This window comes from Acanthochromis polyacanthus, chromosome 18 (genome assembly GCF_021347895.1).
Source record: "Acanthochromis polyacanthus isolate Apoly-LR-REF ecotype Palm Island chromosome 18, KAUST_Apoly_ChrSc, whole genome shotgun sequence".
Taxonomy (NCBI): domain Eukaryota; kingdom Metazoa; phylum Chordata; class Actinopteri; family Pomacentridae; genus Acanthochromis; species Acanthochromis polyacanthus.
Window position 1 is genome coordinate 7,298,137 of NC_067130.1, and position 21,976 is coordinate 7,320,112.

Below are 21,976 nucleotides of genomic sequence, written 5' to 3' on the forward strand. Positions count from 1 at the left end.
TTTACCTGGATATACAGAAAAATAGCCCAAAACACTCACAAACAGTTGCTTTATAAATAATATATTTATTAATTTAAAGCAATTCTCCTAAACAATATAATCAGTCACATACAAATATGGCCTGCTCTAGTCTTTAATAGTTATTGACTCAAGTTGTGTAGGAACACATGTATTCAGATGTTTAACAAAATAAGAAATAATCATCTCTCTTAAGTCTGACATTTACACCTTAGTTAGGAAAAGTGAGGTAGAGTACCATTCTTCAAAATAACCTCCCAATTATCAATTATGTAAAAATAGAAATAATGCCTCAAAATATTAAACAAAAAGAAAAAAGAGAGGTAGCCTATTCTTCAATGTTCAGTTAGCCCATTCTTCAAAATAATGTCTAATGGCAAATGAAAAAAATATAGAAATAATGCCTCAAGTTAACAGTCCTTTTTTTCCTTCTTTTTCCTTTTCTTATTAGCTACAGAGACATAAGTCCCAGCTTTGCAGACTGTACATTCTGCCTCCCATTTGACACGACCCGGACGAAAACAGGGGTACTTTTTTCGCATTTCATCAGTGAAATTACATTTGCGTTTCGGCATTTTCTTTCGGTTCGAGTGTTCTCTCGCAGTGTGCCTACCTGCCTGTCAGCCTGCGAGGAGTGAGTGAGTGTGGAGCGTTTCGGGGTTCGGCTCAAACTCCGCCTCTCAGAGCGTGTTTCCAAAAGAACCATTCAACGTGAATGGTAACCGGCTCATTAATATTTATGTCCGTCGGATTACCAGCCAATCACGAAGCGCGTTCATCAGCCGGCTCATTAATATTTATGTTCGGCTCATTAATATTTATGATAAGGGAAAGTGCCGTATCCGTAGGCCACGGGCAACGGGTACGGGTCCGTATCTGTAGACACTACCATGATCAAGCTAGGCAAGATCAAAAACCCGGACATTTGAAGGACTTTATAAACGCCGGCCGGACAGGCCGGACAGCCTCTCAAAAGAGGACATGTCCGGGCAAAAGAGGACGTATGGTCACCCTATCACTACGAGTTATGAAACATTTGAACATATGCATCAGTTTACATTGGCAGTGATTTTTAAAGTCTCTAGAACTCCACTGGAGGATATAAAGTAGGGTGTGAGTCAAGTGTGGATTTATCACATCAACAGGTTTACTACAATATCTTTATAAATAACTTTCAATTTCAATTTTACTGAATTGTATATAGAATATTTAGAAGAATCTTTCTGTAAAAATGCCATGTGGTGTTTGGTTATAGGCGGCTATGTTGATTTTAGGCCTGAAAACAGCAAAAATGCCAACTATGTTATAAAAAGTCCCGCAAATGTATGTTGACCCATATGCTAAATACTGGATTGTAGTATACGTTGTACCTGTGGGAAAACATCTGTATTTGTTGTGCTTCTCTCCTCATGTGTAATTTCAAACCCACCCTAGCACTTCAGACGTTAGTGCAGAGGAGATGATGCGTTCAAGGTGCACCTGACATTGAAATAAAGCATCGGCTTAAATGAGCGGCATTTCCCTTTAAGCGAACCGTCCAATGACACCGAGATGCGTCTTCCTCGGCTTGGCTGACAGCGCGATGACCGACTGGTTTGTGGGGATGCTGCCAGTGCTCCGAGGACAAGGTAAAAACAAAGACGCTTGAAATATGATTAAACAATTTCATTAGGGTGAATTGAATATTAGTTTCTCACAGCGGGACAAAAAGAGGAGCCGTCTTGTTTTTAGCTAACAACCGACCGTTAGCTAACAGCCGTTGCCTCCTCACTGTATCCAGTAATGGGAGTTGTTAGCTAACGTTAGCACGGAGCAGAAAGACATTTAACCGACTGGTGTCGAGTGACAGTCCACAGTAGAGGTCAGTTCATTGTGTTATTTATTTTTGTCACACACACAGCACTGTTCTGCTTTTGTTTCACCGAACCGCGCCGTGAATGAAACGGTAACTGTAGCCGCGGTCCCGCTAAGCTAACACGGTCTGCGGTGTAACAGGCGGGTCGGTGTTTGGGTTTCCCTGTGCTCCGGTACTGAGAAAATAAATCACAAGATCTCCCCCCTTGGCAGTGAAGTTAGCTGCTATTTAAAGCCAGCATGTAGGGAGAAAAAAAAACATAACTCATGTGGGCTGCATTATAGTTCCCGGGACATCCAGTACCTTACGTTGCCGTGATGTTTACAACGGTTTTTGGTGCATCACGCTGATTCGTCACCGCCTGTCCGGATCAGAACCAATCCTCTCGGAGTTCAGTAAAGTTGGAAAGATTTTCACAGATTCGGACTTCCGGCATCAATAACTCAATAGATATACGTTGTCAAAACATAAACGATGCCTCTTTCCCATCGTTGTAAGGTAGACAATGTACTACAAGCCCAGTTTTTGTCAAAAGTAGCTGCAGAAATAACATTGGAGTCTATGAGCAGCCGACTGTGCGACGAGTGGGCAGGGACCGTCTGCAAATAGCAAAACCGCTGCATGAGCGAAGAGAGATGCAAATATTCAATAACTTCACTCTTGTGTACTGTAGTGTCACCAAAATCACTGCAGCCATGAATTGGTTCCTGCTGGTCATACTACAACACTCAGTCTGATTTAAAATCTAAATTTTGATTTCAATAACTTCAACCTGAGACACTTGTTTTGATAATAAAAATTATTTAAAATTAATGTTATTGTTTTTTTATCAATCCAAGAGTTGTTGTGTAAAACATTTAAGTATTTTTTTTCATAATTTTAAGTTATTTTTGTTAGTACTACAGTCAATTACTTCACTCTTTTGTACCATCTAAGAGTGAAGTTATTGAGTTTTGTTACTAGTAAAAATTAATTAAAATTATTTCATATCAAATCAAGAATTGTAATATAAAACATATAAGTACAAAATATTTTTTACGTAATACAATTTAGGAACTTCACTCTTAGTGCAAAAGAGTGAAATTATTGAATTTTATTACTAATAAAAATTTCTTACAATTATGACGTTTTTTATATGTATATATATTAAACCAAGTGTTGTGGTGTGATCAACAGGAGCCAGTTCATGGCTGCAGTGTTTCTGGTGACACTACAGTACATAAGAGTGAAGTTATAGAATATTTGCATCTCTCTTCGCTGTTGCATCGGTTTCATAATTTGCAGACGGTCCCTGTCCTCTCGTCGCACAGCCGGCTGCGCATAGACTCCAATGTTATTTCTGCAGCTACTTTTGATAAAACTGGACTTGTGGCACATTGTCTACCTTACAACGATGCGAAAGAGACATCGTTTATGTTTTGAAAAAGTGTATCTATCGATGACGGAAGTCCGAATCTGGTAATATCTTTCCAACTTTACTGAACTCCTCCCCGAGCAGCTCTCCTCCTCCTCCTCCTCCGCCTCCGCCTGTCTTCCTGCCGAAGCAGATGTCATTTTGCCAACGCAGGTTACACAACCAGGCCGTCATGCAAAATAGAAACACGTGGCTATAGGCGGTGCTGAAAAAAAATCCCGCAGCTTTACCGGACAACAAAGCCTCGCACACAGCTGCGTCGGAGGTTATTTTTCGCCATTTATCGACGTGAAACTTTCCAAATCGGTCCCACATTTCAGTCGGAGATGAGACGCTCGGACTCAACATGTGTTTCCCTTCCAGAGAGAACAATGATACGAACATGATCAGCGCCGATGGCTTCTCTAAATGCGAGGCGACTCTGCAGCAGAGCGGCAGGAGGAGGCCACCCGCAGAGATGCTCCATCTGCTGTCAGCCGTCATTGTGTGGCTGGTGACCGGAACCACCATCTCCAGCCTCAACAAATGGATATTCGCCGTTTACAACTTCAGGTACCCTCTGCTGCTGTCGGCGCTTCACATGCTGACAGCCATCGTGGTGGACTACGGGCTAATCAAGCTGCAGGTGATCCGCCACAGAGAGCAGGACCTGACCCCCAGCACCAAGTTTAGGGTCTTCCTGTTGAGCCTGACCTTCTGCGCCAGCATCGCCTTCGGGAACATGGGTCTGAACTATGTCCAGCTGTCCTTTGCACAAATGATCTACACTACCACACCGCTCTTCACTCTGGCCATCTCCACGCTGATCCTGGGCAAGCAGCATCACATCCTCAAGTACACGGCCATGATGCCCATCTGCCTGGGGGCGTCCTTCAGCATCATGGGAGAGGTCCAGTTCGACCAGACCGGCTGCTTCTTTGTGTTCGCCGCCACCATGTTGAGGGGCGTCAAGTCCATTCAGCAGAGTGAGTATTGCATTTTTTTGTTCCTAAAGAATCTGTGAGCTAACTCCTCTGACATAAGGGACTATTTTAGGGCTTTTTACACCGACACCGCAGCATCCTGTGGTCCTGGAACTTTTTAGCGATTTAATGAGTCACTCCTCAGTCCAGAAACACACCCTCACATTAAGGTCGGATGGCACAACGGCATATTTTCCTGGTTGCTTAGGGAACAAAACACAAACATCAGCGTACATCTGTGAGTGGCACGTCTGGAGACAGGATGATCTGTCCTGTCTGACTGTTTATGTTCGACTGAAAAGTTTAGACAGGTCGAACTAGCTGTTAAAAGTGCATGAATATCACATTCGTTATCTTAGTTTTGAAGATTTGCATTCCGTGTTTCTGTTTTCTGAACAAGCTGCTTTCAGAACATTCCAAAACAAAGTTAGGAGGTGAGTGGAATGAAGTGACTTCACTCTAATGATAGATTCTTTGTTTTCAAAATAAAGTTAAAAGTCCCAAGAAATGTAACAGTCTTGTTTGTAGTCATTTAAAAAAAAATTGTTTTATTGTGTTTTTTTAAAAATATGCATCCAAAACTCACAAGAGAGCAGTAATATTTCTGTATGGATTATCCAGATAGCAGTCGACAGTATAAGACATGGCTGATTGACAATCAAAGGTGTGAACATTGAGGAATTCAGGCATTTTAAAGACAATCTTTTAAACTATATGCACTTTATGACAGGCTATGCCTAGAAAGCACTTTTCTAAAATAGTGGCATTTTAGGGTAGGTTTAATACTGTCAGTATTACTTGTCGTTGTCTTTGTTTTACTATATTGTTTTTTACACGTCTGTAACCCGGTTTGTTTTCCTTTTATGTTTGAAACAACGGATGGAAATTAGCCTCGCGCCAAGTCTGACATATTAACTGCAACTAGGGCTGGGCGATATGGCCAAAAAATAAAATCTCGATTATTATTATTGGGTTTTTTTTTCAGTCATCTTGGACGATTACGATTTTAATCGATTTTTGTTGTTTCTTTGCGGTCTGTTTGCTATGGCTAGTGCTAGCCATGCCGCACTCCTGTAGCTGCAGGCACTTTTCCCATTCTTTAGGATGCCTCTGCCGGAAGTGCTGAAAGAGGTTAGTTGTGCTGCTACTCCTCGTTTTCACAGTACTTTTGCAAGCCTTGCACATGACTGTAGTTTGCTCTGTGTCAGTCTTGTCAAAGCCGAACCACTTCCATATAATCGATGTAACATGAGGCCCTTTTGTCGCGACCAACTCTTTGTCTGCCGTTCTGTCCGCCATGACGGGGGTGTGAGTGTTTTGGCGGAAGGAGATGAGAGGCGGAAGAAAACGCCAGTGCACAAGTCGTGAAAGGCAGAATAAGAATCTGTATTGTTATATATTTAAGCTCACCTCGATTTTACGATTTGGCAAATTTTCAAATCGTCAGGTTTTAAAAAGGCGAATTAATGCGATTTATCACCCAGCCCTAACTGCAACCTTTTCTAAACTATTATGTGATTGTATGTTCATTAACCCTCCTGTTGTCCTCATTTATGGCCACCAAAAAACATTGTTTCCTTGTCTGTAAAAAATCAAAAAATTCAGCAAAAAGAGTCCACAAATAAGAAATGTTTTTAACATTTCTTTTTTTCTGCCAAACAATGCTCAAAGATTTCCTGAAAATGTTGAAAATGTGGACATCAGAAGTTTTACTGTGAAAATTTTTTTTCTTCCACATTTTCAAACTTTGAAACGGGTCAATTTTCCGCTGTCTTGTCTAAACAAATAAAGAAAAGAAAAAGCAACGTAAACAAACATTTTGAGGTTCAACATCTGGCCACAGTTTCAGTCGGTGTGTCCCGATAAGGAGAAATTGAGCTCATGTGAACTAACTTCTTTTATCCGTCACACTCGTTTACCTAATGTTCTGTGCTTTCTGTGAAGCATCAGTTGCGTAAATTACTTAGAGCTTGTTTCTGAAAACCGATTGTGAGTGTTTGTGTGCGGCCAATTAGCTAATGTCATTAGTCTCCATAACATTGTAGCCGTCAGAGAAGTGAAGAGAAAGTAGTGAGTTTCTAAAAATATATAGAGGCCCCGTCTTTAATTCGTTACATAACACAAAACTGGATATTTCAGTGCACTCAGAGGAATGTAATGCTGCATACTTTGTTCCTGGAGGAGCAGAGGTTCACACACTGTTACAGGGGCAAACTTGTGACTACCAGGGTCACCACTTTTAATCCATTCAGTCACAAACTGCATAAGACTGCAAATATGTTCAGAAATATGCTGGTTTCCTCTGTTAAATACGGGTAAATAAGTATGTAAGATGTGTAGAATCTAAGTCCTGCTTTGCGTTTGGATCTGAATGTGTAAACAAGGTCCAGCAGATGGAACCTGCTGCTGCTCATGACTTTTATTTTTAATCTCGGCTAAAACTTTATGTCCATCCTGAGATGTTGTCTCAGGTTCCAAGAAGCTATTTTAATCCTCTCACTTGTTGTTGTTGTAACAGTTCCCCTTATAAGTTTATGTTTTTCACACTTTGATGGGTCGTGCTGAGTCAAAGTCTCAGTTTTCACAGGTTTGAACATCAGTAAACACAGTATGAAGTGTTTACAGTGTGTGAACCAGTAATATGATGTATTTTGCTGCCTGCGGACATCAAGGCATATGAAACAGACTTTACAGAAAGGAGTTTTGCATAGTTCCATGTCATTTTCCTGATATCAGAGTCTGTCCTGGTTGTTTTAGCTATAAAAACACAGATGCCTGCTGTTATGTGGAGTAAACAGTCCACTGAAGTCCTCCATGTTTCTAGTCTCTTAAGGTATGAAAAGCAGAGAGGTTACATTATACTCAGACATTTTCCTGAATCAGAAGGATAACCTACATAACCATGTGCTTGTCACACTGTGAGTCCTGCTCATGACTCCCCCTCTCTTTGCTGTTGCTCTTTTTCCTTTTCTTTTGCTATTGCTTTTCACTGTAAAGCAGAAACACGTACAATTAAAGCTTATAAAACACACATCAAGTCAAGTGAGAGCAGGACTGAGTGAAAAATATACAAAAAAACAACACAAAGTCTCACAAACGGGCATAAACACAGAACAGACCAGACAAAATAAGTAGCACATTTTCAAACAGTAATAAAGGGGATTCTGAACAGACATTTGCTGCATGTAGAGTTCTGTTGTCATGATGTATTTTCACCATCGGTTTTATACAAAACGTAGCCCTGAACAGATAGCGGAGGAGAGCGTTTACTTCTGTCCAACAGTTCCTCTCTTTGTGTGGTCAAAACACTTTTTCAAATATCTTTTACACCGTCGGGCACGGTGGTTTGTTTTAATTATGTCCTCACCAAACCACTGAACTGTAGTGCCAGACTGTGGTCTTAGAGTAAACAAAAACTGCACGTTTTTTAGACTGTTTCAACACTGCGTATCTTATTGAGAATTTGCATATACACCAATCATTAAATCCACCTCTTAAATGTTGAATTCCTCACCTTTGTGCCGTCAGAACAGCAGAACATTGCATTTAACAATAGGATCAGTGTTATTCTGTTCACCTGTCTCCTGCTGCTCCTATCTAGCTCCGATCACTCCCATCATATCCTTAGTTTTACCCTCCCGTTGTCCTCATTTATGGGCACCAAAAAATATTGTTTCCTTGTCTGAAAAAAATCCCAAAAATTCCCCAAATTTCTGAAAATTTGCAAAACTTTCTGGAAGAAAGTTCCAATAATTCCTTAAAAGTTTCCCTGAAAAGTTTTATTAGTATTATTAAAATCCCCAAATTTGGCAAGAAAATTCTTGGAAATATTTTCAAAAAATGAGTAAAAGTCTTCCAAAAAAATCCTAAAAATATCTGAAGTGATTACATATATATCAGTAAAACTTCTAGTATTTTCTTTAAGAACATTCACACAAAAAATCAACCAAAATCCAGCGAAATTCGCTGGATTTTGGTTGATTTTTTTTGTGTGAATGTTCTTAAGAAAAATTTTTGACATTTCTTTTTTTCCTCTAAAAAATGTTCAAAGTTTTCCCAAAAATGTTGGAAATGTGGACATCAGAAGTGTCACTGTGAAAATAAACTTTTTCCCACGTTATCAGACTTTAAAACGGGTCAGTTTGGACCTGCAGGACAAGAGGAGGGTTAAAGGTTGATTTTCATAGCGTGTGTGCTGTTTGTAACCGCCACATACGTTTATTTGTTCACTCAGGCATTTTGCTGCAGGAGGAGAAGATCAACTCGGTCTTCTTGCTCTACCTGATGTCCATTCCTAGCTTCTGCATCTTGGCCGTGGCCGCTCTGGCCTTAGAAAACTGGGCCGTGCTGGAGTCGCCGCTGCACTACGACCGCCACCTGTGGGGGTTCATCCTGCTCAGCTGCCTGGGCTCGGTCATGTACAACCTGGCCAGCTGCTGCGTCATCACGCTCACCTCGGCCGTCACTCTGCATATCCTCGGCAACCTGAGCGTGGTGGGGAACCTGCTGTTGTCTCAGCTGCTGTTTGGGAGCGAGCTGTCGGCCCTGAGCTGCGCCGGCGCCGTGCTCACGTTGTCCGGCATGCTCATCTATCAGAACTCCGAATTCATCGTCGGCTACCTGGACGCTCGCAGGGCCAAAGCAAAAGGGTCCGAACCGGCGGGGTTTCACACTACAGTGGAAGAGGACTCGACCGCGGCTGAAAAAACATTTCAACAACAGAGAGCGGATGGAAAACGGGAAGACAAAGTGGACTGAACTGAAAGGATGAAGGAGAGAATAAAAGAAAAAGAAACCTTTCTGCATTGCAATGTGTTTTCTCTACCTTTTGTGTCGTTGAGCGGTCATCAGGAGTGAGACTTCGTAATGGAGTAAGAGATCTTTTTTTAGTTATTTTTTTAAATTCCTCACTGTGCCAATTGATTTCTCCTCTGGTCACACAGAACTGGGGTCTGCAGAGAGGAAAGGGTTGCCTTTATTTTCCACAGTGACGGTTGAATTCTCTCCTTTCGTCTGTAAATCACTCCTATTTAGCCTATAGCGGTATATGCATGCACGAGCACACTGAACTGTTTGATACCTCATCAGGTATTCACACTGTCACTCATACTAATCCACTGTGAAAACGTTCTCATTTCCAGAGGGCTCTAATCGATATTTTTGGGTGGCTGTTGTGGATATTGTCTGCCTCATGTGACATTGAGGGGAGGCAGGGCTTAGAAAACACCCCGCCTCGAATCTAAACGGGCACAATTTGTATTAAAAATCTATATTTATGGTACTGATATGCACCCGGCCCTTTCACGGTAAGGGACTGGGGTTTTTCGGCAGCTTTCTTCTTTTTGGTACGTAAACTAGAAAGCTTGTTAAATAAGCTCGAAGTTACAGACAAAGCCAACTTTTCTGTACAATGAGACGCCTCTTTTCCTCCACTGAAGCACATTTTTAATAAGAGGTCTGTCTTTGTTTTTTCTGTTTTTTCCCTCCCTTATGAGCTGCGGTGTGGCTTCCTACTTCAGGCCTAGATTTTGCCCCTGTATCAACCTGGAAAGACGGTCTCTGTAGGATAAGTCCAATTATTTCCATCCTTTGCAGCAGCGCGCTCCTTGATAATTAGGTTCACGATTCCTCTAAGGAGTGTCAATCAACTTTAGCTGTCTTTTCCCTGCGGGGGAGATGAGGAAAAAGAAAGCTCGGGCTGTCCTTTACGCTCGCTTCTTAAATCTAAATCTCATCTGTCGGGTTTAATGTGTTGCTTTTAAAAAGTTGGTCTTGAAAAAAAACTCACTTCTGCTGGACATTGTTGTGTTTGCTCTTACAGTATTCAACAAAAGCATTTACTGACTTGATTTTGTTTTGTGACGACACATATTTTATTTCCCTTTTTGATATTTATGTGGAAGAAAATATTTATTTTAAGGGCCTTAATCACTGGCATTTAATGCTGCGGATTCCGGTCGTACGTGTAATATTAGGCAGCACTAGTCTCTCCTGAGAGAAAAAAAAACAAAACAAGGTAGAAGACTGCATGCTGCTGCTTCTGAAATCCCAGGATGTCAGCTACACACCCTCCTACATGTACGGTATGCCAAATGTTTACTTTGAAGCTTATATGTGTTGTTATACTGGTTAGGTCAGTCATTGTTCACGCACAGTGGCGGAAAAAAGTTTCTGGACACCCCTAAGATTGTACTCAAATATTAGCATGAAATATTTGTGGAAAAATATTTGTGTCTCAAAAGGTGTGGCAGTATGAGACAGACACAAACAAATACAAATTATATGTATTTTTTGTTTTATTGTTTACAAGAAAAACTAAATTGAATTTCTTATTTTTATGGAACCAATCCTTTTAAGTGTCTAATGGCCTTCTTTTAGGATTTGTTGCATATTGTGGCTGTGATTGTACTCAAAGACATTGCACTTGAAGACCTAAGAGTGACTCTTAATGCAATATTTCTCTAACTTTTTTCCACCACTGTATAGTTTGAGGTCTCACAAGACGACGCAAAGCCATGCATCAAAAATCCACCTTGATTTCAGCGTATTTTGCTGTAAGAATTTAATAATTTTTTGTTTTGATGTGCCACGCAGTTACATTTCAAGGGTGCCATTCATGACATAACTCGGTCCTGAGCTTCATATCATATTGAGCGTTTTATACATATATATATATGTGTGTCTTTATATACTTTGATGAGCAACAACATTAAAACCACATGCTGAATGTTATGTAGGTCATAGTGTGTCAACACATCAAAACAGAATTGAAACTTCTAAAATGGGTGATACACATCCAAAGTAACGCCCTCATAGACACCATAACGCAAAGCTTCCTAGCAGAACGTGGCATTTAGCAGTATGATCAGTGTTCTTTAGCTGTCAGTGGTTTAATGTTGTGGCTGATCAGTGTATCAAGGATGCTTTTCAAAAATCCCACAGTGCAAGAAAGATAACGGTACCGTTTCTGCAGTTTAATGTGTTTGATTTTGTGTTTTAAATTAGCCTCAGTTACATGTAGTTTCCCATTAATTGAATACCTCAACTGTTAAGTAGGACTTGTGTTCATCGATTGTTGGCTGAGATCAAGCAGCTCTCCAACAACAAAACCACAGATTTTAACACGTTAAAAACAAACTTGTGATATGTATTGTCATGTTGATGATCAGGAGTCCCTCAGCAGCTGTTTTTTTTTTTTTTCAGTTTTCTAATCTCAGTTAATTGATTGTTTGGCTGCTTGTTCTCATGGAAATCATGTTGAGTGGATTACGAGTCCAGAAAGAAGCTACTGTTGCACTGACAAGGTACGAAGACGCTGCCTTCAAAGGTTCCTGTGTACATACTGGTTTTGATTGTTGGCAAAGCTAGTCGGTTGTAAATAGTTATTTTAATATATTTATGTATTTTATAGTCATACTGTATATGGCTGGTTTAAACTCTACTGGTTCCAGAATGAAAACGTTTGCCTCATGCCTTATTTGGACTTACTGTAGATGAGACGGGGTGGTTGGATCTTATTGGTTAATACTCTGAATGTCGCAGGTGCTTCTGTTTAGGGACGAAGATTCATACACACATGATTGCTTGAAAACAAATCATTGAACTGGTGTAATAAACTAACGAAAACCAAGCACCTCATTAAGGAATCCATGTTGTTCTTGACACCTCCTGCATTTTTACTTTAAATTCAATTCTATGTCTCTGCTCTGGAACAAACTGTGGTTTAAGGAGATAATTTCATGCTTCAGTGAACCTTCTTTGAGTAATCTTGGAGCAAAATGCAACCTTAGGGAGACGGAATTGTTAAAAGATAATTTAATATGAACACATGAAGCCCCTCGGTAATGATTATAAAGTTTATTTAGATAACACTTTCCTTACAGATTCAACAGTTTTTAACCAGGAAATCGCAAATAACGGAAGAATTAAGCCAAAGAGAATGAGCACAGAGGAAATAAAAACAGCCAAATGAATAAGATCAAATAAATAGGAGTAAAAGAGTATTAAAAAAAACAGATTTCATGTAGGGATGTCCGATAATATTGGCCCGATATTGGCATAAAAATGTAATATCCGTCAATATCGTTATCGTTTTTTTGTCTATCATGACAACCGATAAAATAATGATTGGATTTCATGAAGCAACTAACAATGTGTCTGCATCTAAAATTAGTTAAATAGCCCGCATATATAGGTTAATATCGGAATTGGAAATTGAGGGTTGAACAATATCGGCATATCGGTTTTTGACAAAAAAGCCAATATCGGACATCCCTAATGTCAAGGATTTCTTTCCTTTCATGAAAAGAAAATGTTTAAGAAGAGATTTTAAAGAAGCTGGAGGCTTAATTAGTGTGTATAAAATATATTTCTTGAATTTCCCTCTGTAAATTTTGAGTCTATAAAACTGTGGAAAGTGCTTTAAAACAGTTCCCCAGGCCCTTGTAGTCTTTTAAAATGCAATGACTGAATCCCATAGCTTGTCCTCATTAAGTTATTATAACGTCATTTTACATTTTCACCACTGGATGGAGCAATTTGTCTGTTTTCTAATTCATTAGATTGAAGTGTGGAAGCTCCTTCTCTTTAAAAAGCTAAGTAACTCCCGCTGAAGCTGAAGGTGTTTTGTGTGTTCGGTGTTCTTCCAGATGTGTGTTTATGTCTGTCTGAGTGTGCTGAGTGCTGCGTCCTCCCTTACAGAGATCCTTTTACTTCTGTAAACACAGTTCTCCGGTCGGCTTTTTTGCCTCAATAAGGCAGTGCTTGCTCACTTTTTTTGCCTCTGGTTAACCCTTTATCCCCCACCTAAAACGATTTATCCGGAGCGCTCGCTAAATAAAGACGTAACCACGGGAGAGTTGGGATTCCAGAAGTTTATGTGAGGATATGCCCAATAAATTTTCACATGACATCATCCAGCAACAAAGAGGAGGAGAGACGGCTTGAAGGTGACAGAGATGGATGGAACCGAGACCTGACGTGGTTCTCCCTTCTCCTCCTCCTCCATCCCTTTTTGGGTGGTTCATGTAAGCAAACTCCAGTCTCTCTCCAAACATGTGTCCTCTGGAAGCACAGCGGTGTGAGGTGTGATGTCAGGCTCAGCTCTCAGCAGCTTCCAGACCACTTCCAAGGAGGATCAAGAAGAGAAGAAGAAGAAAAGAGAACCACCAAACACATCAGTCTGCATCCTGAGAGCAGGTGAGTCAAACTACACCTCAGCAGCCGTCAGACCTTCCATTACTCACATGTGTTACTTCCTTTCATCTGCCATCAGGCTCAAGATATTTCCACGGTTTCTCGGCACATAGTTTCACGCTGTTATCAGATTCTTCTAGCAATGGTCTCGTTCCGCTACATTACTATATTTGTACGTGTTTTTGTCCCGTCTGTGCTGCAGTTGCTGAGATACACCGAGGAGCACTTGGGCAGGACAAACATTTCTCTGCTCAGTTTGTGTCTCTTAAGAGTCACACAGCGGTTTCTGTTTGAGTTACTGAACAAGCAGAACAGATGTGCTTCCTGCGCTGTTTGTGTATTGTTTGGGGTAAACAGTCACAAATAATTCAGACATTTTTGCCTCTATGTCGATGATGAACTTTTAATCCGCCTCTCCTCAGTTGTGTATTTGTTCTTCAAGATGTTCTCAAAAAATGTGCTGTTTTGTGTCAGGATTTAATCGACATGGAGTCAAAAAGTGAAGGTGGAGCGTCGTTGACCAGCGAAGAACTGGCAGCTATAGATGATGAAGAAATTCTCAATACGATGGTGAGTCGGCCGCACTGTGTGTTTCTGTTCTGTAAAAATCTGACCAAAGTCTCCTCATCACACATCACACAAACAGCACAGAGGGAGCTAAAGGTTTGCCACTTTGCAAAGAAGCTTTTACATTTTCCTGTCTGACAGAATTTCATATTTGGAAAGAATTACTATTTTTCTGAATTAACAGGGATTTCAAACGTTTAAAAATGTTTAGCCAGTGCACAATTTCCTCCTACTCACAGTTGGAAACTTGCAAAATCCATTTGAAACTGTCCAATTGTACCAATTCCTCACTGAATTTCTACAAAGTCAACATATCCCAACACCACAGACTCTGGGCTGGATTATTGCAATTTATTTTGCTGCAAAAATTTTAAATTTATGAGACGCACCTAGTTGTAATTTTATTTTTCCCACTGGCTCTTTCTTTTGGACCAGTTTCACCACTTGACTCAGTAAGTATTTGACCTGTAGCATTTTAGGATTCGTGTTTATTTGGTATTGTTGAAACATCATCAGTTTTTCTATGTTTGACAAAATCACCCAACAAATATTTTTAGAGAGTAAAATAGAGCCGAATTTATTGCCGTTTGCACAAGTGCGTTACAGTACAAGAGCTTTGGAATTCTTTGTTTCTCACAGTCAGTGTTGTAAAAACAAAAAGAAGATATGTCCAAATATAAATGATAAAAATTAAATAAATGCACATTATTAAAAGTGCTCCGCATAAATAAATGTCAGAGTAGATATTGCACATGTTATTTAGTGTATAGGAGGAATAAAGATGAATAAAAAAAGAAAATCATGTTCATCAAAATGCGTTCCTGTTTAGAGGGTTGCTGCCGTAAGTTTGAAAAGGAGATAAAAGTCCACAGTTTGTCCTTGTAACCTCTCTGTTACCTTTATTTTTTTTAAATTTAGCTTGACAAAGCAACAGACTTTGAAGAGAGGCGCCTGATTCGTGCTGCGTTAAGGGACCTGCTCAAAAAAAAGAGAGGTAAAATCACATGGAAACTCGTAGAGCTGTGTGACATAAAAACAAAACGGCAATATCGTCATTGATGCTTTTCTGTCGTCAGATAAACGAGAGCAGGAGCGAGGGTCGAGGCAGCAGGACTTAAAGCAGCAGGGTCTGAGCAAAGGAGGAGCACCAGGAGCCGTTAGCGTCGGCAGAGCATCCATGAACCAGCAGCCGGCAGCAAACAGTGAGTCTGATTCAGTCTCTGATGCTCCTGCTTTCTGTTTCTATATTGTATTTCAACACTTTCTTCATCTTCTTAGAAGCAGCAGGCCAGCCCTCTCCTTCAGCCTCCAGCTCCTTCAACAGGACAGCAGGCAGGTGAGGTGGAGATGCAGTGTGGTCAGTTTTGTATGTTTGAAGTAATCCCAGACATTCCTGCGTCATTAGTTTCTTAATGACCTATTTATAAGCATTATGTTGGTATGCAGCTCAGTTTTTTAACCCTCCTGTTGTATTCATTTACAGGCATCAAAAAATATTGTTTCCTTGTCTGAAAAAAATCCAAAAAGTTAGCAAAGAAATCGCCCAAATTTCTGAAAATTTGCAAAACCTTCAGGAAGAAAATTCCAATATTTACTTCAAAATTCCCCTTAAAAGTTTTTTTTTTTTTTTTAAATCGCCCAAATTTTGGAAAGAAAATTTTGGAAAGAAAATTTTTGTAAATATTTTCAAAAACTGAATAAAAATCTTCCAAAAAATATCCTAAAAATACCTAAAGTGATTACATATATATTAGTTAAATGTCTAATGCTTTCTTTAAGAACATTCACAAAAGAAATCAACCAAAATCCAGCGAATTTCGCTGGATTTTGGTTGATTTTTTTTGTGAATGTTCTTAACCCTCAAAAATGTTCAAAGATTTTTGGGAAATCTTTGAACATTTTTGGTGGAAAAAAGAAATGTTAAAAGTGTTTCTTAATAACATTCAAGAAAAAAAATCTGTTGATTTTTTTTCTTGAATGTTCTTAAAGAAAATATTAGAAGTTTTACTGATGTATATGTAATCACTTTAGATATTTTTAGGAATTTTTAAAAGATTTTTACTCATTTTTTGAAAATATTTGCAAGAATTTTCTTGCCAAGTTTGGGCAATTCAAAAAAAAACTTTTATGGGCAACGTTTAAGGAATTATTGGAATTTTCTTCCTGAAGGTTTTGCAAATTTTCAGAAATTTGGGCAATTTCATTGCTAAATTTCTGGATTTTTTTCAGGCAGGACATCTTTTTTAACATGTCTTATTTCTAATCAAAAAATGTTCAAAAATTTCCCAAAATTGTTGAAAATGTGGACATCAAACGTTTCACTGTAAAAAATAATTTTTTTTCCTCTACATTTTCAAACTTTAAAACCCGTAGGACGACAGAAGGGTTAAAGTCACAGCCAAAAAAGAACAAAAAAAACGTTTCTAGAAGCAGCATAAAGATGATGTAACCTAAACTTTGTGTCTAGTCACTGCATGTCTTTGCTTCCTCTCCTCAGCAAGGCCAGTCCCACTGCAGCACCCAACGCTAAAAATGTCAAACAGATGCTTCTGGACTGGTGCCGGGCCAAAACAGAGCCTTATGAGGTAAATACACACCCCGACTCTCCTTTATCTGTGAGTTATGGCCCAGTGCAGCTATACATAGCTCCATCCCTTGTGTCCAGTTTGCTTTAACTGTTTCTTCTGAACTGACTGGTCTCCGGTGTGAACCAGGGCGTGGACATCCAGAACTTCTCCTCCAGTTGGAAAGATGGCATCGCCTTTTGTGCCCTGGTGCACCGATTCTTCCCCGATGCGTTCGAGTACTCCATCCTCAACCCCAACGCGCACAAGGAAAACTTCCAGCTGGCTTTCAGCACCGCAGAGTGAGCTCGCTTTCCTTATATGAAGAGGCAGACTGTTTGAAATAAACTCCGGCAGTAAATCTCAGCTGAATAACAATGTGACCATACACTTAACGAGAGCTTACTTCCTTTGTCATTGTTTGTCTCAAACTATTATTCCCTGACGTCTGCAGGAGGCTGGCTGGCTGCCCCGCTCTGCTGGACCCCGAGGACTTGGTCCGGATGAAAGAACCCGACTGGAAGTGCGTGTACACCTACATCCAGGAGTTCTACCGCTGCCTGGTGGAGAAAGGCCTGGTCAAAACCAAGAAGAGACCGTAGACTCCATCAGGATTGGCCACTGATCAAGTGTAATCTAAGTCACAAATCATGGGCCAGAGTCTAAGGCTTGACCGTGTTCAAATGTTAACCCCTTGATGCCTGTTGTCGCGAATTCGCAACATACCACTTTCATTCAGACTGCAGCCGAGACAGCGTATCCTTTCCCCCAATGCTGGTTTGTGCATATTCAGTACGTACCTGGGAACCTTTTGCAAACATTGGTTTCTGGTAGGACCAGTTGGAGTGGGACCTCATTACTATATATCTGTTATTATTTTTGTATAGCTGTTCTATGTGTAATGGATAAATTAACAATCTACACTTATTTAGCATCAGCTGGACAGCAAAAACACACAGAAATGTTTTTTTATTTAATTGTAAATAATTTCAGGCGTCAAAGGGTTAACAATCTTTAAAAAAAAGTATTTAAGAGAAGTCGGCATTTGGAGGCAGCAGGATTTATTGTCAGCAAAAATCCAGGAGTAGTTCTTGCCATTGATTAACTCCCCAAGAAAAAACAGAGATGCTGAGATGTGAGTCCTCTTTCATGCTGTGAGAGCTGGTCGTTTTTCCACCCCTATAGGGCAGTTTTGACACTGTTGTATTTTTCTAAATCTACTGGTCAGATCATGATGTCATCTTATCCTATTCACCCCTAGATCTCACTTTACAGAGGACATTAGGTTGTCTTTAGGTCATCTTTTACAGAGAACATTCCCAGATATGTTCAGACTTTGACTTAAGAAAAGTTATATTGCTTTAAGTTTACACCATTATGTTTTAAATACTCCACATATCATTTTCTACCAAGCATGCATCTTCACACAAAAGTTAGGGGTTATACTTTGTGATCTTCCAGCTGTCAACCAAACCATACCATCAAACATCAGTCCTTACTTGAATGTTCATCATTTTGTATTTTATACATATGTTTTAACCCTCCTGTTGTCCTCATTTATGGGCACAAAAAAATTGTGTCCCTGTCTAAAAAAAATCCAAAATTTCAGCAAAAAAACTCTCAAATTTCAGAAAATTTGCAAAACCTTCAGAAAGAAAATTCTAATAATTCCTTAAAAGTTTCCCTTAAAAATTTTATTCAGAAAAATCCCACAAATTTGGCAAAAAATTCTTGTAACTATTTTCCAAAAAAATGAGTCAAAATCTTCCAAAAAATGAGTAAAAATATCTAAAGTGGCTCCATATATATCAGTAAAACTTCTAATGTTTTCTTAAGAACATTCAACTAAAAATCAACCAAAATCCAGTGAAATTCGTTCTTAAGGAACATTTTTAACATTTATTTTTTCCACCAAAAAATGTTCAAAAATTTCCCAAAAATGTTGAAAATGTGGACATCAGAAGATTCACTGTGAAAATATATATTTTTTCCCACATTTTCAAATTTTAAAACGGGTCAGTTTGACCTGCAGGACTACAGGACGGTTAATTCTAGTCTTTAGTCTAATAGCATTTGCCATAATTACATCATCTTTTACTTTTAGCTCATCGTACCCATAAAATATTACACTGCACCATGATTTCCATGTTTTTCTATTACATTGCTACATGCTGATGTAAAAAAGATAATGTGCAGCTTTTTTAAAAATATATATCCTGCCTTTGATCTATTTGCTGGATCTGGCTGGTGAATGTAAATCCTCTGTGCCTAATGTGCAGTGTCTGTATCGGTCTGTGTGTTAGCAGGGACTTACGGGTGTCTATGTGGTCTCAGTGGACAGCTGGTGCTGAACACCAGAACATGCCACTGAGATTACACATCTGTATTAACATCTGTATTAATCCCAGTCAGAGCCGCAGAGAATCTGGGAACGACTTTTATGATGATGCTGTTGAAGGCCTGAGAGTGTGAGTATTACAGATCCATTCAATAAATATCCATTTTATCATACACATTCTTGCTTTATGTGGCTGAAAGTGGCCCTGTAGATATCTAAACATTTTATTTGTTTGATGCTATGGTGACGAATGTGAATGGTTTAAATTTGTGTGGGTTGAAGAGACGCCGTACGGACATAAAGTTCAGTTTACCTGGAGTGCTTTTAGTGAATTTGGTTCCACATTCTGCGTAGATTTTTGGAATCCCAAAATCTTGCAAAATGATCCAGTGAATTTTGTCTTGACACTCACAGAAAGCATGGAGTTTGAAAAGCATGAGGCGTTTACTGATAGGAAAGGTAAAGTGGAAACCGTAGCATCTATAGTCTCTGCAGTCGTCTGAGCTTTTTCTAATGTACATTTAGATGCAGGGAATTACTGTCCGCAGAATCATTTGCATTCCTTACAACGGAGCTGAGCTAAGACAATATTAATCACGTTATCCTTTCAAAATAACAATGTAAACCTGCAGCAAGTCGTAATAACAGTCGTTTTGAAGAGGAAAAGTAGACTCTTGTGGCCATGCATTGCAATATGGGTCAATACAGTGCCTATCATAAGTATTCACCCCCTTTGATGTTTTACCCTTTTATTGCTTTCATAAATCAATCATGGTCAATAAAATTTTGCTTTTTTAACAAAAAATTTATTGGAAAAAACTCTTTAATATCAAAGTGAAAACAGATTTCTATAAAGTAATGTTAATGAAAGAAAATTATATAAATAAAAATAATTATTTACATAATTATTCACCCCCTTTTTAATTTAATGGTCTAATTCAATAGAGGTCCATCAGATTGTTGCCAATAGTCTCACAATTAGTGAAATGAAGATTACCTGAGTGGTGTGGGTGTGTTTCAAGTGATTGAGTTGTAAAACATTGTGTCTGAAGGGTCCAGAGAGTGGTTGATCAGTATTCCTGGCTACCATTACACCATGAAGACAGAAGAACACTCTAAGCAACTCAGGGAAAGGGTTATTGAGAAGAACAATTCAGGGGATGGTTACAAAAAAATTTCCAAGGCACTGAACATCCCCCTGAGTTCAGTGAAATCAATTATCAAGAAATGGAAGGAATATGGCACTTTTGTGAATCTGCCTAGATCAGGCCGCCCTCGTAAACTGAGTGACCGTGCAAGTAGGAGACTAGTGAGAGAAGCCACCAAGACCCTACAACTACTCTGAAGAAGTTACAAGCTTCAGCTGCTGAGATGGGAGAGACTGTGCATGTAGCAACTGCTGCCCGGGTTCTTCACCGGTCAAAGCTTTATGGGAGAGTGGCAATGAGAAAGCCACTGTTGAAGAAAAGTCATATTAGATCTCGACTAGAGTTTGCCAAAAAGCACGTGGAAGACTCCATGGTCAAGTGGAAGAAGATTCTTTGGTCTGATGAGACTAAAATTGAGCTTTTTGGCCATCAGAAAACCAAACACTGCACATCACCACAAACACACCATCCCCACTGTGAAGCATGGTGGTGGCAGCATCATGCTGTGGGGATGTTTCTCAGTAACTGGACCTGGAAGGCTTGTAAAGATAGAGGGCAGAATGAATGCTGCAAAATACACTGAAATCCTGGGGGACAATCTTTTTCAGTCTGCAAGAGAACTACGTCTTGGGAGAAGATTTATTTTCCAGCAAGACGATGATCCAAAACATACTGCAAAAGCTACACAGGAATGGTTAAAAAAGAACCAGGTAAATGTTCTGGAGTGGCCGAGTCAAAGCCCAGACCTCAATCCTATAGAGAATTTGTGGCTGAACTTGAAAAGGGCTGTTCATGCCCGATACCCGCGCAACCTGACAGAGCTTGAGCAGTTTTGCAAAGAAGAATGGAGCAAAATTGCAGTGGGCAGATGTGCAAGACTGACTGAGACCTATCCACACAGACTCACTGCTGTGATTGCAGCCAAAGGTGCATCTACTAAATACTGACTTGAAGGGGGTGAATAATTATGCAAACAATTATTTTCATTTACATAATTTTCTTTCATTAACATTACTTTATAGAAATCTGTTTTCACTTTGATATTAAAGAGTTTTTTCCAATAATTTTTTTTGTTAAAAAAACTAAATTTTATTGACCATGATTGATTTATGAAAGCAATAAAAGGGTAAAACATCAAAGGGGGTGAATACTTATGATAGGCACTGTATATAACTGTGGTACTTTTTATAGCATAGTTGACATTTTTGCTGTTTTCAGACCTAAAATCAACTATAACCAAACACCACATGGCATTTTTACACAAAGATTCTTCTAAATATTATATATATATAACTGAGTAAAATTGAAAGTTATGTATAAAGATATTGTAGTAAACCTGTTGACATGCCATAAATCCACACTTGACTCACACCCTACTTTATATTAAATAACTCAGAAAGCCTTGGAGTCTTGCCAGTCTTTTCTTCAGGAGGAAATGACATCATGTGGAGCAGGTCATGTGATCTGAATTAACACACTTCCTGCAGAGGTGTTTTTGTAATGGGGAACTTAATTTAAAGTTGTTTGCAATTTGATATATTGCTAAAAAAAAAAAAAAATCTGTCATGATTATCTCAACTTAATAAAAGGAACACAATCAAAGCCATGTTTGAATGAGCTCATTTTATTATTGTTTAGCTAAATAGAAGGTGGTTGTGATTAAATTGGGATGGTTATTTAGTTGACATTTTAGTGATATCCAGTAATTTTTGATTAATAAGTGATTGTTTCCATCATAAATAATTATGGAATTTGTAAAGACATGATCATAATGAACATAAAAAACTTCAATTTTTTTTGACTTTTAATAAAAATGTTTGCAAGATAAATACTAAGGACTTCAGAAGTCCCTCAATTATATATTAACATGCTTTGCTTTGTAGAAATCTGGTTTCACTTTGACATTAAAGAGTCT

At 39.1% G+C, this 21,976-nt stretch overlaps 2 protein-coding genes across 4 annotated transcripts; both read left to right on the top strand.

Annotated features, from left to right (window-relative positions):
* The first annotated feature begins 1,539 nt into the window (after positions 1-1,539).
* On the top strand, positions 1,540-11,887 carry slc35e4 (solute carrier family 35 member E4). 3 transcript variants are annotated; one of them, XM_022203880.2, is made up of 3 exons: positions 1,540-1,646; positions 3,651-4,252; positions 8,484-11,887. In XM_022203880.2, exons 2-3 carry the CDS (start codon positions 3,670-3,672, stop codon positions 9,005-9,007), a joined length of 1,107 nt encoding a protein of 368 aa, XP_022059572.1. In that variant the 5' UTR covers positions 1,540-1,646; positions 3,651-3,669; the 3' UTR covers positions 9,008-11,887. The 3 variants fall into 3 exon arrangements, with proteins under 3 accessions (XP_022059572.1, XP_022059573.1, XP_022059571.1); XM_022203881.2 differs by lacking the exon at positions 1,540-1,646 and adding an exon at positions 1,662-1,879; XM_022203879.2 differs by lacking the exon at positions 1,540-1,646 and having other exon boundaries at positions 3,351-4,252.
* A 100-nt stretch (positions 11,888-11,987) lies between these two features.
* smtna (smoothelin a) lies at positions 11,988-19,086 on the top strand. The gene is made up of 8 exons (XM_022203896.2): positions 11,988-13,447; positions 13,919-14,014; positions 14,930-15,005; positions 15,088-15,213; positions 15,290-15,347; positions 16,509-16,596; positions 16,726-16,877; positions 17,030-19,086. Exons 2-8 carry the CDS (start codon positions 13,931-13,933, stop codon positions 17,175-17,177), a joined length of 732 nt encoding a protein of 243 aa, XP_022059588.1. The 5' UTR covers positions 11,988-13,447; positions 13,919-13,930; the 3' UTR covers positions 17,178-19,086.
* The last annotated feature ends 2,890 nt before the right edge of the window (positions 19,087-21,976 follow it).